A 14,013-nucleotide genomic window follows, 5' to 3' on the forward strand; every position below is an offset into this window, starting at 1 on the left:
GGGGAAGCCACGTGAGGAGCAGCTGAGGTCACTTGGTCTGTTCAGCCTGCAGGAGACTGAGGGGAGACCTCATTGTGGTCTTCAGCATCTTCACGAGGGGAAATGAAGGTGCAGGCACCAATCTCTTCACTCTCGTGACCAGTGACAGGACTTGAGAAAATGACATGAAGTTGTGTCAGGGGAGGTTTAGGTTGGACATCAGGAAAAAAAGTTTTTCAAAAGGGTGTTTGGGCACTGGAACAGGCTCCTCAGTGAAGTGGACACAGTACTAAGCCTGAGAGAGTTCAAGAAGCATTTGGACAAGGCTCTCAGGCACTTATGTGACTCTTGGGGTGCTCTGCGCAGGGCCGGGAGTTGGACTTAATGTTCCTGATGAATCTCTTCCAACTCAGTGTATCCTATGAGTCTGAAATATGTAAGAGCCCCTCATCCCACTCCTGCTTAGGTGTTTTAACTCTTACCTATAGAGAACTATCTGCATTTAATGAGGAGGCCAACCTCTACTGCTGCAGAAAGGAGAAAGGTGATAGACCTTTCTGGAAAGAGAGATGTGTTTGGTTTCATTTGTGCACAGTGCATGCTGGCAAGCAGGTTTGAAACTCTGTGTTCAGTGGCAGCTTTTTAGAAATAAAACCACAAAAGCTCAGAAGCTCAGATTCTGCAGGCATCCTCCCTTGGTGCTACTAACGAAAGTCAGGCGAAAAATTCCATCTGAAGCAACTAATTAAGTCAAGAGTTGAGCGGATGGAAACAGACTTAATGATAAGATGCTTTCCTGCTGTCAGAGGATGTAGAACAGACATTAATTTTCATCCTCTCAAATCCCTTCATGGCAGCCAATGCAGCCAAGCATGAAATACTCCTGACCTGCCTCAGACAACTGGCCAGAGGTATGCAGTAAAATAGCTGTGATTTTGCTCACCTTGACTGTAGTCAGAGAACGAATCTCTTCACAACACCCCTAGTTATAGCATCTTATACCAATCCCTCTTTGTTTTACTAACAGCAAGAATCAAGGATGCTAAAAGCAGTCCTACCTGTGTCCTAGATGACAGGCTGCAATGTTCCTTTTCCCCCATGCAGTCATACCACTGCCTACCCAAGGACTTAACTCATAAAAAGGATCAGCTCATGACCTTTAACCAGAAAAGACCTGGTTATAGTGGGAGCAGACATGACCAAGGCAATACTGACAGGAAAAACATACAACAACAAAAAACCAAAAAAACAAAGCCAACAAACCCCAACAAAACAAACAAAAAAGTCCAGTTTTCTGAAAAGGTGCTCTAGCCCTGAGGAGTTTCCACAGCTGGAGGCATGTGCCAAGAGGCAGTCAGTTCTGGGAGCCAAGAGGAGGCAGGGAGACAGAACTTCCCCCAGGAGCTAACCTCTTCCAGCAGAGCCCCCACACTGCACTTGCAGCGTGCTTGCCCAGCAGAGGCGTGGCCTGGTGCCAGCAGACACCACTGCACACACCTCCTGTCCCACACAGCACAAGTGCACTAACAGGGCCTGCCCTGCCAGGCTGGTCATCTGCCTCTGGGTGTTTCACTACCGCTCCAGTGACCAACATTTATAGGGGTCCTGTACCCACAGAGAGCTCAGCTCCCCCAGCACTGGACATCTCCCCTCAACTGTTCCACAAGTGGAGTCCAGCTGACTGAATGCCATGGAGGAAACAGTCTCCGTCAAAGCACGAACTGTCAACTTCAAGAAAACATTTAAATATTTGAGAAGTAAATGCAAATAAAGAGATTCAAAATGAGAAGGCTCAAAGGTCAACCCTGCTTTGTGCTAATGGCATTAATATTTGCAGCAAGACTAGTTTGCTGGGAAAGACAAAGAACTGGAGGACTAAAAGAATAAAGTGTAAAAAACCAAACTTGCTACATTGATGGATTTCACTAAGACTTGCTCTTAAAGGCATACTCATTGCAGATTGTGATGATATTCAAATTTCTCAGCTTATATATGAAAAATTAGTAATTTCCTCATTTGAGAGAAAAGTGACAGCTGAACCCAAACAGGCAAATGATAAACCTTTTACCTTGTCTTAGTCTCTTACAACCTAAATATTTACACCAAAGAAAGTACTTACAATGAAACCTGAAGGTTGTCTTCCAGGTGCATTCTACTGTTACTTTTGCTCAGGAAAGCAAAACCAGGGACAGAAGGGAAGTACTGGCTTTAGGATAATACAGAGCATTACAGATACTTTACACACTTTGCCTGTGCAAAAGAGAAGATGTGCTGCAGCACAAAGCATGGCTCAGCACAACTCATACAGTACAGCTCCTTTTTTCCAAAAGCACACCAGCAGGCCCAAAACTTGAACTACTGGAGACTGGTTACACAGCAGGGGCATCCCCAGGGCTCTGAGTTTCAAAGATAGCTGTTCAGAAGTTACAAGAGGAATGGGCACAAGGAAACTCTGTTAGAAGTCCACATTTCTCTCCTCCCATGACAGAGATATATCAACAGCTGTGAGTTTTGTATGACACACCAGAAGCACATTCCTAAAGGTCTCTGCAGCATCAGCTAAGTTTCCTGGAGGTTAAATCACCAACATGCTGGGGGTCCTGAATAAAGACAGCACTAGAAGTCACCTATCCACCCTAACATAATTTCATTCCACACTTACAGTGACATACAGACACCACCTGGAAGGCATCATCATCAGCAAGGAGTGTTGACAAGGATCTAGAGTTAGGCAGCTTTAATAGTTTATCTTCTTCACAAAAAGGGTTCCTCTACACCTAACCCTTAAAAAATAAACACATATATTTTTCTACTACAGTTCTCCCTCCCAAGGCCATGCTATTCTCAACTGTTCTAATCTACTTGCATAAATAAAACACTACCTTCTTTTAGGATTTGCACTACTTAACCCCCAAACCACTAATTTGCTTTATAAATCACTAGGATCTTTGTCACAACGGTCACTCTCCTATTTTGCTGCACTCCTGTCCCCCTCCTCTCCTTCCTAGAATCTTATTCTCTATTGATCCTCATTAACCTTCAATCTCTTCTACCACCTTCCTACAAACCCCACTTGCCTTACAACATTGGTAAGAGCACAAAAAAAGTTTTATTCTCTTTCTGAACAGTTATATCAGTGTCTAAGGATATGTCTGACGCAAAATTCTTTAAACACCATGTTGGTCTTCTTATCAGGACATTGAAATGGTCTTTCTAGCCAGAAATGCAGCAGCAGCATTCGACTTTCTAATTATGACTCTGCATGTGTCAAAGCTTACCATGTTCCATCCCTGTCTGTGGGCTGAAAACTCAAGACAACATCCACCAGAGGTGCTTATCTCACTCTACAGAAAGGCAACATTTTTCAAGTAAGACATATTTTTCCCTTTACTAATGAAGTAAAAGATGTATCTCAAAAGCAGCAGTAATGGTATTTTTTTTGCTTTGGAACAAGAAATATTTTTCCCAATTGAATTAAGATGACTGGCTGGACCTAAAATGCTGAGCCCACAGGATTTCAAGATGCTCTTTTGTTGCCCTACTGTTCAATTCTTTGGCTTGTGCTCCCACTGAAATGCTTCTTACTATGCTAGGTGGATAAACACACTTATTTTTGCATTCACAGCATTGAACCTATAGAGAAGAAACACAGGAGACATCTCCATCCAGCATTAACCATGCCAAAGTACACAAGAAATAAGGGAGCATCCCAACAACCTCTTGAGATTAGGTACTCAGTACAAAAAATCTAGAAGTTCCCCTCCCCATTCCATAATAAAAGGATCACTGTACTAGGCTGGGCCAAAAGCTCATTTTATTCTTCAACAGTTTAGCAACAAGCCCGCTCCAGCCCAATCCACTTAGCACATCCTATAACTCATCTGTGCAACCCCACACCAGAGGGGTTTACTTCAAATCCCTTTAACAACATCTGGAAGCAGTCCTCCAACTCCAGTGCAACACTCTGCAGAAGCAGAGCCTCAGGAATTCCTGTTTGCAGGGGAAGATGAATGTTCCCCAGAGGTTTCAGTTCATTAAAAGGAAAACATGGTTTAATATGCAGACCAACAAACACAGATAAGCACATATACAACCTCTTGTGACAATGCCATAATCCTGTTCCAATTACTTTCACAAAGGTACAAACATTTCTGAGCTTGCTGTTCAAGTGCCTTTAGTATCATCTGCACTCTGGACTATTGGCAGCTTGTTAAAAAGCCTCAACTAGACACAGATTCCCAGGTTTCGCAGAGCCTTGACAGATTTGGCCACAAAAGTTGAAGACTCAACAGTCTACAGTTTCCTACTTTGCCCTACCCCTTGTTTCTTCCTTGCCACCCATGTCAGCATGCTGAGGTTATACCCACAGCTTTACACACCACACACCAGCTATTCCAGCAGTATTTGCAGTAACAGCCCAGGCTGAAGTTTGCCACAGTTCCACAGCAAATGCACTTCTTGCTCTGCCATCCCCACTGCAGAATCACTATCAGCTGGCAGCATGAACAGGAGGTGGGAACTACTTGTGTTACTTCAGTTAAATGTAAGGGCTGGAGAAGCAATGGCAGACATGGGTTGCACAGATGAAAAACATTCCACATATTCTAAAACATAGTGTCTCAGCTGCCCTGGGAACCAGTGCAGGATTCAAAAGGGAGAGAAAGCAGGAAAGGAATTGGGACAAGGTGATAAACAAGCAAACTTTCTTCTATCCGACTGGCAGGAGTTTTCCTGTAATACTAGGGAAAAACCCAAACTCTTCCCAAATGATTGCCTCTAGCAAATAAAAAGGAAAAGACTGAGTGGAAATAGGAAGAGACAGAGAAATGTATATCTTCAGATTAGCCGGCAGCAGTCCTTAAGGAGGAGCGGGATGGTGATGAGTCAGAACCTGGACTATAGGTCACAATTAGTTTCACCTGAAGAACAAATGGCACTTAGCACCCCTCCTGCTTCCCTCCACAATGAAACTCACACCAGTTTCCATCTTTTGCATTCTAACCCAAGAATCCATGATGAATTGGACCAGACAACTCCTGAGGTTTTTCCTAAAACAGCTGATTTCCCTGCTAGCAACCATAGCCAAGAATTGAAAGCCCCTTAATATTTTATGTATGTGATACTGCTTTTCTTGCCAGGAGCAATACTGAAGCAGTGAATAAAAAAAAGAGGATTCAGATCCCATCAGCACTTCTCTTAACCCCCACTTTCTGAAGACCAAAATTTGGTAGGTGGCAAAATTCCCCTCCAACACCTTTAAATTCTTCTTCATTAATCCATTCCCCTCAGATTTTGTCCCTGTGGTGGGTTTTGGGGGGTTTTTTTAAGTGAGGTTTTTTGGGGGGTTTTTTTTGGGTTTTGTTTTCATTCTTTTTTAGTTTTTTGGTTTTTTTCAGAGGAGGGGAAAAGTTCAGACTAAACAAATCCTATTTCACAGTTTAACAAAAACATACAGAAAATTTTATTTTATATATTTAGAAGAGATAAGGAAATCAAATAGGCTTCCCAACTGCTTCCAAAGTTGCATGCATCCATAACATGGCCACTGGAATGACTTTTGACTTTTTCTGAGCACATGAAACGAAAAGCAGGAGTATCCAATGGAATATATCAAGAATCATGCTGAGATGTTCACTTTTCTTGATTAAAGGAAATGAAATATTTTTTTTACCTCAGCCTGTCCTCCCTGTCCTCTCAATACTCTGTCAGCCTCTCAAAACCCTCACAAGCAGCATGTCTCTGCATTTAATGAAACATTTATTCTGATTTGTTTTCTTGAGTCATTTGAAGTGAAATGCTGTAGAAAGCACAAGGATCCCTTCCAAGCACAGTGAAAGATGGGAAGCTGATCTCCATCTCTTAAACCGAGGGCAGCTGTCATTCCCAAATCCAAGGGTCAAAAATGAAAATGGGACATAGAGATGAATCTCAAGCCTATGCAACACGACAAAAAGTATAATGGGAATCCTAGCTCACAGACACTTATATTAACCAGTAAAATATCACACTCATTTCTCATAGTACAGCAGTAAATGTAAGTTTACTCACATGCAGGTCCTTTGGATTTGCTTAGCCAACCTAAGACAGACAAAAGGAGAGTTCAGCATTATTATTATGCTATCATGGTTTAAGCCAGCAGTTGGCTAAACATCACAAAGCTTAATTAATTCTTCAGCCACTAGAACTCGTTAAAATTTAAGAAGTTATGTGGCTTCTTGAGATCCTTATTACTCCCTTCAAGGCATTTACTTAAGTAACACTGCCTGGGTCAGTGTGTGTAGCAGTGTGAATATTATTATCATCATATGAATAGTCTAATTCTGAACCTACCTGCATCTGCTTCCTAGCCATCTCTGCAGCCTGGCCATTATTCTGCAGCTCCTCACCATGCTCCTCCATACCACTCTGCTCTTATTAAGCTCTACAAAGGGACTGGAAAGAGGAGTTGATCCTGAAAATGCTCCCCCTTCTCTCCGAAGAAGAGAGAAAGAAGAAAGCCACCCTGCTTTGGGCTGACACTGCAATTCCTCCAAACCCACACTTCCATGAAGCATACAGGTTAGAATGAAGATCATCTGCTCATGCATGACACTTCCCACATTTCTGTCTGGCCATCCAGCACTACAGTGTCCTTGTTTTCAGGGCCATTGAACTCATCCCTAGCTGTATAAATGCCTCCCTTTCAGCTGCACAATCAGAGACAAAGGAAAGCTCTGCTTCATAGAGATTCCCAGAGAATAGGAACAAGTCTGGATCTGCTCAATGAGCAGAGAGTGCTCTAACAAGCTGCTCTGTGCAATGCAAACAAATAGCAGCGGTGTCCAAGAGCTTCTGTGCAGAATAACCTTGGCACTGAAACAACCTGAGAACAGCAAGCAGCAGATTGGCTGCATTTCTGTCACAGACAACACACAGGAATGAAGTTGTTTCAGTTTATTCAAGCTCAATTTATCACTTTAATGGCAATCCTAAAAATTAAAGTGCTAACTTTATAGCATTTTGCACGTGCAGTCAACAAAAATCAGACTGTGTCTAAATCTAAACGGACTTCGATTCACTGAGTCTGCATTACTATTAATTTTTAAAGGTTAATATTTACACTCTCTCCTTTAAGGGTATTGATATTTGCTTAATTCAGAATGTTTAATACTTTTACCAACACATTTACTTGCATTTCCCAGGATCAGGTGATGCTATTATCAATAATGAAAGGCCCAACCTGTTTTGATAGGTTTCTGACAGAGCCAGTCATGAATCCAAGAGATATTACACATTTGGAACATAAATCATAGGAAGCTTTCAGAGTATTTTACAGACTACATGTTAAAATTTAATGAACAACTTAATCTGATCCACTGTCATTCTTCCAGAAATAGCCTGGCCAGGCAGGAGGACCACTGTGAATGAGATATAAATACAAGGCCTTGAGGGACAGAGATAGGAGGGAGACGGGGTAAAATTACAAAAGTCACAGCAACAAAGAAAAAATAGGGAAGCATTATCTGTGGAAATGCAGATTAAAAGGTTGTCACTCACTGCTCTTCTCCAATGCTTAAAAAACTGCCCATCTCTATCTACTAAGCATCCTGGCTATGAGCTACATTCCAGTTGAACCCTTAAAGCAACAGAAAAGATGAAGAACTAAGACTCAATATTACTGAGGAGCTTTCCAAGTCTCCTTGCTTGCTCATTCCTTCACTATTTCCCACAGCTAATCTTGGAGAACTTGCCAGACAAGGAAAAACACTGCAACAGTGATAAAGCTCAAAAAATATTCCTGAGCAGCACTCAAGTTTCCATAAATCCTCCTCTTCTGACACAGCTTCACTGCTTGCCTATTACCAAACGCTGCATTTGTTTTGTGTTAAAATACGTGCAGTGGTTATTTTCATATACATGCATATCTTCCTGTGAAAAGGGAACAGTTTCCCCAAATTCTGCAGTATGTTTAGTGACTAAGCAACTTATATTCATCTCATGGCACTTGAGGATATTTGGATAGACTGCTTGAGACAAAGTGCAGAGGATTTTTCTTAAAAATCTATGCATAAATAAAACCCATTTATTACCAGAGGACAAAGCAGATGCTTTCTGACTGAAAATGAGTCTGCTCTCTGCATTAGCCACATGGCAAAGAGAACATCTTCCTGCCCAGATCATGAATATGTCTCTAAGCTTCCTGGAACTTAAGCAACAGAATTTCTAAGCAGCAAAATGACTGCAATACAATATACCTCAGATGGTTTTATACATACGAATCACAAGCTCTGCTTTCTTACTCAGGGCTGAGCCAAGCATTGTCTCCATGCTTGTCTTTTTATGAGAACATTCTTCAGCTTTTATAGCAATTTTGAGCTTGTCACACTGGCTCCACATTCAAGATAAGCATTACCACCACGAGATTTAATACAGTCTCCTGCTCCACGTTAACATCGTTTTGCTCTGCTTGCTCTGAATGACTTTGCTCTGCAAAGTAATGAAGTGAGGATGGCAAGGGGGTTGGGGCACCAAGGGGAGGGAAAGCTGATTTTCCAAGCGCCTCGCCAGTACTCTTTGTTTCTCCATCTGGCTCTCTGCTCCTCGGCTGACTTGCTCATTAATGTTACTCATGGCTGGCATGCTGCTGCAGGTGCAGCTCCCTCGGCCCATGACGCATCACTGAGCACCCCCATCCCTCCCAGCAACTGCCTTTAGGGCTGCTGCATCCCCGTCTCAGAAAAACTACATGGAAGCGCTCCTCAGCAAGCCCTTCCCCAGGATTTCTTCCCCTGCATGTCTTGCCCTCTGCTATGATCCTGGCTCCCCTGTTTTCTCACTTCCCCTGCAGGAAATGGTTCCTGCCTAACCACTGTAATCCTGTTTAGCTGATGATCTGCCTTGATCAGTTCACCACAGCTGGTTTCAGATCCTGAAGCAAAAATAACACAGAAAGGGAAACACAATGCAGAATCACTCTTGGGTCTTCTGGCATGCCTAGCTAGTGCTTTTGTAATGTGATTGGATGTCTCAAAAATTATATTAAAAAGGATTGCCAGTATTGTGGCAGCTTTTCCCCATCCAGCAGTCTGTGCAGCACAAGGCATTTGCATACTTATTGCAGTCTCAGCTGAAGGTGCTGCAGTGCTGAATGGGGGTTTCAGATGGCATATCTGACAGGCCTACATCTGAAATGAGGCAGTGACACTATCAGCAACAACAGCAAGCCTAGACAAAAAAACACAGATACCCCAGATCCAAAAATATCTTGTCCCTTTCCCACTGTCAGTAACTATTAATGACAATTTATCATGCTCTTAAGGGGTGTCTTCCCCACCCCCTCGTTACCTACAAGGCCAAAATCAGGTCAGGAAGACATATAATCCCGAGATATCTGATTTCAGTAGTCTCTCCCTTCCAACTCAAAGAGCCAGGAATAGTAAAAGGAAATCAACTCCTCCTCCAGAAGTTTTCAGCACCAGCCAACTTTTCCACACATGATCACCTCAACTTTGACAGCATCTGGCAGCTAATGTTTATTCTGCTGTACCACACTGATGCTGAGGAATGTTGGTCACATGACATTCTCAGGTGCCATGATATGTCAAATAAATAGAACTTTTTAGAGTTATGTCAAGAACTGAGGTTTTCTTTACATAGGCAAGCTGATGCTTTATATTACAACAGCTGCTCAAGTCAAATTTGTATTTTTGGGATTAACTCCTTCAAATCTCTTGCAAAAGCAAACAAGGTTCCTCCTTCCATCTTATGCCTCCTATGACCAGACATCTCTCTACAGACAAAAACTAGATCGTGGCTGGTCTGAAAAGAAGACATATTTCAGGGTATCCTGGGTAACCCAGCACATACTTCACATCATATACTACCTTCTGAGTATCCAGTACATTTCCTTCCTCCACTTATTTCTAAGAGGCAGATCTCCCATCTCTGCTGACATTTTTCATATCATCCCATTCCACTGCTTTTTACATACACTATTCACAACACTCATCCATCTGAGAAACATCAAAAGATGAGGGGAGACGGAAAACTTAAGCTGAAAAGAGGATCCAATAGAGGGGCAGAGGTAGCAGTGTTAAGGGGTCAGAAGACAGCATACATTGAACAGATTCAACAGCTGTGCAAAAGAGCTGGACCCAATCTCTGCTTCCATCCCTCCACATGAGCAGTTGCTTCAAGGCACACAGATAACACTGCTTACACGAGAATCTCACTCAACAAAACCGCAGTCTATGCTCTTGAGATGCCCCAAGTGTCCCCAGCTGCAGTGAAGAGATGAGAATGGAGGGGAATAAACCCATGGGAATCAAAAGTACAGGATGAAGAACAAGCATTTATTTACTAATATGCAAGACTCATTCAGTTCAGACACTTCCTGCTCTGCTCAGCAAGTAGTGATGGAATTTTCCCTGTGAGTACTGAAAGATGTGTACAAATACATCAACCATCACCAGTTTTCACCAGCCACTTCCAAACTGATATACCTCCCCCTCCCTGCAGCATACATAAAGGTTTCACTTACCTGTGGACTGTGCTTCCAAGATAAAGGAACCAAAGATAACTAGCAGACGAAATAACCCATGGCCAGTCAAAGCAAGCGATGATCCTGTGTTGCTCTTTGATGCTACCATTCCATGGCACATCTTTCACCCACCAAGGTTTCTTTTCAAAAAATTTCTGAAAGATCTGGTTGATCAGGAGCACCTTGGTCTAAAAAAAAACAGACAAAGCAAGAAAAAATGTTGAGCCAAACACCTACAACATCTGGAGAGGGAGAAGGGAAAGTTAGAAATAAAGAGAAACCTTTTTCATGCTCTAGCACTTAGGAATCTTACTAAGTATTCACAGTTCTCAAGGTCACAGGAGCAGAAAAAGCAATCTTCTACACAGGAAAGACTAAAAGGAGCTGTATTAGAGAAAGACCATAACTTTTCACTCACTGATGTTTCAAATGTGAAGACTGCCTAGCTAACAATTAATTTTAGCTTTTCTTTTCAAGCCAGCCCCAGAGGACAGCATCTGGAGGATTTGTTTCAAAAATTCTTGAAGAGAGCCAGTCTTTCTCCACTCCCACCACTTTTCAGAGGGTCTCTGAGACAGAGCAGACTGTATGATAAATCAATCAAATGCTCCTGCAGCCACCTGGAGAGGCACAGCAATGCTGACAGGCAGCCAGCAGGCAAACACGTACTTGTGAGGAGGAATGTAAAACAACTTGCAAGCCTCAGGTATAATGATGTGACAGGACAGAGCACAGCAATTAAAACTGCAGGATGTGACACTGCTCATACCTGAGGACTGAGGGATTCACCCACAGCCTCTGAGGCACTGTCACAGCAAAAACAGCCTTGTACACAAACACACAAAAGCACAGCTGGGAAACAGAGAAAGCACAAACTGAGCCCTTACTTTTAATGAAGACCCAGCAGAACACATTTCACCAGCGTATTGTAGTTTTAACCTGCAAGGCCTCTAATGGTAAACACACCAACAAATGATCAACCAACCAAAAAACACCCTGGAAAAACAAATCAACCAACGAAATAAAACAACAAAAAAACACCCACATGGAAACACACTTCAATACTTGTATCCTGCTATTCAATACATATCTGAAGCTCTCAGGTGAAAACAAATTCGCCAAAACTAGTGTTTTTTACATCTGATAACAAGAATACTTTTAATTCTGAGGAAAACCCCATTCAGCCACAGCTTCTTCAGTTAAATGAATATGCAGACTGAAGGAAGATTAGATTTTTTATTTGGCCAGGTTTCCCAAGGAAATTCAAAACTGCTGGATAATCTCAAAGAGATCTGAGAAGTGCAGAGGCAGGTATTGTACTCTTTTGTACGTTGTGAGGACAAACAGGACATCTGGGTTATCACTCCTACTACTGGGGAAGGTAGAACCTTCAGACCCTTGAGTACTTCCAAGATTAAAGCAATACACCAGCACAGACTAGAGAAACACACGACTCAGCCTCAACTCATTTCCAATTACTCAGGCAAAACATGAAATGCATTATGGAAGGGAATATGTAGATTTGTTAACAAACCTGATAGGCAAGTGAAAAGAGGGGTTTTCCCTTAGTTCTACATCACTACTATGCTTATACTTCACAAAAGGGGTATCTTTAAATTTGGATCTTTCTTTTTGGATCTCTCTCAAAGAAAAATTCTTTGTCTGCATACACCCTGCCTTGAAATGTCATTTCAAGATGACAAAGTGTAATGCGTATTGGAGCTGCTGCTACAATAAACTCTGTGCCTACCCCTTTTGTTTCCTGCTTCATTTGGAGGGGGGGGAGAGGAGTGAATCTATATCACTATGTCTGTAGCACAGCCTATAGATTTCTCATGTATTCACAGAATCACAGAAATTCAAGGCTGGAAGAGACCTATAAGATCATCAAGTCCAACCCATGTTCTAACAATTCAACTAGATCACGGCAGCAAGTGCCACATCCAGTCTTTTTTTGAACTCTTCGAGGGATGATGACTCCACCACCTCACTGGGTAGATGATTCCAGTATCTGATCACTCTTTCTGTAAAATACTTCCTTCTTAATTCTAACTTGCATCTCCCTTGACGCAGCTTGAGACTGTGTCCTCTTGTTCTGTCTGTTGTTGCCCGGAGAAAGAGACCGACCCCCAGCTCACCACAGCCACCCTTCAGGAAGTTGTAGAGAGTGATGAGGTCACCCCTGAGTCTCCTTTTCTCCAGGCTAAACAAGCCCAGCTCCCTCAGTCCATGAATAAGGAGCCAATGCTTGTTCAGCAAATCTCCACCATGCAGAATGGAATAAGGATACTCTACTTACCTGCTAGAATACCTTCAGCATCAATTAGACCATGGAATGAAAAAAAAAAAAATACTCCATGTGAAGAAAGCCAAGCCAGGTAATCTGTTTATCTGCCCTGTCCTCTCAAGTCAGACCTCCTGCATGGCATCTAAGTTCATATTTAGTCAGAAGAGGCCACTCTATCCTCCAGGCCAACAGATGGCTGCTCTCCTCCAAGAGTCACTGCTCTACACAGAATTACAGGTCTGAAAAAACAGTGCACCATCTTCAACAAATGCCCTTCTGATTAGACCAAGAAAGCTCTGTTCTCTCTATTCCAATTCAATGAAGCCTCATTAGTATAAGAACTTTTGAAAGTACTGCCCCAGTATTTTTAAAAGGTGGCCCTCCCTGCCCTTGGAACAATGCATGTCAGGTGACATGGTAGCAGCCAGGAGAGGTAGGAAGAGGGCATGCAATTATCACAAAATTTGCTGAGCCACCTGAGGTGTGCTACCTTTCCCCAGAGGCATTTTCCTCCCCCAAAGAATGCACCTAGAAATCAGCAGTGCAGCTCTGGTCTCTGAACAGCAAACAAGTTAGAAATATCTAAAACAAGAATATCTTCCAAGGGAATAATTTATTGCTTATTCTTGATTCACTAACAGATTGCTACAAAGCACAGCACTGTTTCTCTCCTTTCTTTTAAAATCAGACATGGTTTCCACACCTCTCTTTAGCTACCAAGTCACTTGAATCCCAGGTTACCACATATCCTGTCTATTGCAGGCCGGGGCTACCACTCCAGGAATGCTGTAAATTGATGCTGCTACAGAAACATCCCACTAAGCTGATCTAGTTTGGTGTGGAATTGAAGGAGACACAAGGGTAGCCAGCCCATCCAGTGGGTGCCAGCACAGACAAACCCCTCAGGATTGCTAAGAGACATGGGGTACAGGTACTGCTTGTGAGGATCCTGCCTTTGGGCTTCAGTCAAGTTACAAAACTCGTTCCCAGCCTTGACTGTTCCCTGACAAAATTAGAAGAGAGAGGTTCTGACTAGATAAGAAACTATCCCTTTTTCCCAGAGGAAAGCTGATTTTAAGGCTATTTAGACAGACATTCAATTCTCTGAAAATTGACTGTTGTTTTAGCACACCCCTCATACCTACAGCTCAGGGAAAAGCAGCTTTTATAAGAACTCCTCAGGCTTCCACTGCCTGAAGTTAGCTGGAGTGCAGTATAGATCACACAC

General features: G+C 42.6%; 1 protein-coding gene across 2 annotated transcripts in view; it reads right to left on the minus strand.

Annotated features, from left to right (window-relative positions):
- Positions 1 to 14,013, minus strand: part of SUSD6 (sushi domain containing 6) — a 79,430-nt gene that overhangs the window by 36,039 nt on the left and 29,378 nt on the right. The window contains exons 3-4 of one of the 2 annotated variants that reach the window (XM_058806622.1): positions 10,499 to 10,686; positions 6,028 to 6,057 (exon numbers count right to left, since the gene is read on the minus strand). In XM_058806622.1, coding sequence (XP_058662605.1) covers positions 6,028 to 6,057; positions 10,499 to 10,619 — 151 coding nt within the window. In that variant the 5' untranslated portion in view covers positions 10,620 to 10,686. The remainder of the gene's footprint in view (positions 1 to 6,027; positions 6,058 to 10,498; positions 10,687 to 14,013) is intronic. The other variant, XM_058806623.1, reaches the window with a different exon arrangement.

This window comes from Ammospiza caudacuta, chromosome 6 (genome assembly GCF_027887145.1).
Source record: "Ammospiza caudacuta isolate bAmmCau1 chromosome 6, bAmmCau1.pri, whole genome shotgun sequence".
Classification (NCBI taxonomy): domain Eukaryota; kingdom Metazoa; phylum Chordata; class Aves; order Passeriformes; family Passerellidae; genus Ammospiza; species Ammospiza caudacuta.